The sequence below is a fragment of the Trichinella spiralis genome (genome assembly GCF_000181795.1).
Source record: "Trichinella spiralis strain ISS 195 chromosome Unknown Scfld4477, whole genome shotgun sequence".
NCBI classification, from domain to species: domain Eukaryota; kingdom Metazoa; phylum Nematoda; class Enoplea; order Trichinellida; family Trichinellidae; genus Trichinella; species Trichinella spiralis.
Genome location: NW_003531416.1, coordinates 1 through 1096, shown reverse-complemented (window position 1 = coordinate 1096; position 1096 = coordinate 1). Strand labels below are relative to the sequence as shown.

The 1096-nt window shown below is 33.0% G+C and overlaps 1 protein-coding gene across 1 annotated transcript; it reads left to right on the top strand.

Moving 5' to 3' along the window:
* Positions 1-202: 202 nt before the first annotated feature.
* Tsp_15736 (conserved hypothetical protein) lies at positions 203-843 on the top strand (the record flags this gene model as incomplete). Its single annotated transcript, XM_003367322.1, has 2 exons — positions 203-292; positions 601-843. Coding segments are annotated over 2 exons (333 nt in total), but the record flags the coding sequence as incomplete, so codon positions are not given.
* Between the last annotated feature and the right edge of the window lie 253 nt (positions 844-1096).

Sequence of the window (1096 nt, the reverse complement as noted above, 5' to 3'; positions counted from 1 at the left end):
AAGAGAATATAAAGATCATCGAAATTGTGTATGCTACTGTAATGTCCCGAGAGATGTTAATTTCAGTGATGGTGGATTTGCAAATGTGAATTGAATGAGCTTCAGGATTGATCAAAAGTATTTGGACCTTGAAAATCGGTTCAACATACACTCATGCTAATTTCAAGTGGTATTTGTTTACAATTTGTAATTATTGTATCAGTGGATTTTTATCTTTTTTTCTTTTATTGCCAAATTGGAATTCGAAGGTGACAACAGTGGTGAACTTGAAGAGGAATCCAAATCAGCAGTGGTAAGTGGATATTTTTTGTTGAATTGCAAATATTTAATTTATTGATCAGTTGTGAAAGAATAATTGAGCTTCTGTGCCTTTGCATTGTGAACAGATGGAAAAGCAGGTGAGAAACTAAATAGTAAAGGTAATTTATTGAATGTACATGAATGCTTTGGAATGAAAGAAAGAAACAAGAACAACCTTAGAAATGAAAGACAATGGGAAATTAGTGGACTGAAAATTCAGATTTGAACATTTCGTGATTCACTTAATGAAAGTGAATCTGGTAAATTAGTTGTCGTTTGAATTTTATAATTGAAATTCAGTTCAGTCATTCACTGTATTTCGCTCGTGATGAAATGGCCGCTGAGTATGACGAATTGTTGCAACAAGTTGAGCATTTTCAAATGATGAATTTCTTAGATAATGCAATTCAGCTATGTGTGTGGCTGTGTGCGTGTAGATTTAGGAGAATTCGGATGATGCTGAAAGAATGCGTAGGCTTCTTGACGAAGTTGACGTACTGTGGAGTCACGTCGCTGAAGCCGATGCAGTTGGAGATTATGTAGTTACTTTGGAAAAAATCTCGGTAAATATGGTTGATTGAATGATTGGATTTTTGAAATGTTATTTTTGCTTTAAATATTATTTAAAATGAGCTACTGTTCATTTTTTCCTTGATTCGTATATAGAAGTTGTTGGTGATTTTAAAGTTCAGATTAAAGCTCTCGATAGCAGCAACAAATTGAAATTGTCTGTGGATTTTGAAATATTGTTTTTGTGTATTTGCCGTTTTGGTATTTGGAATATAATTTACGAAAC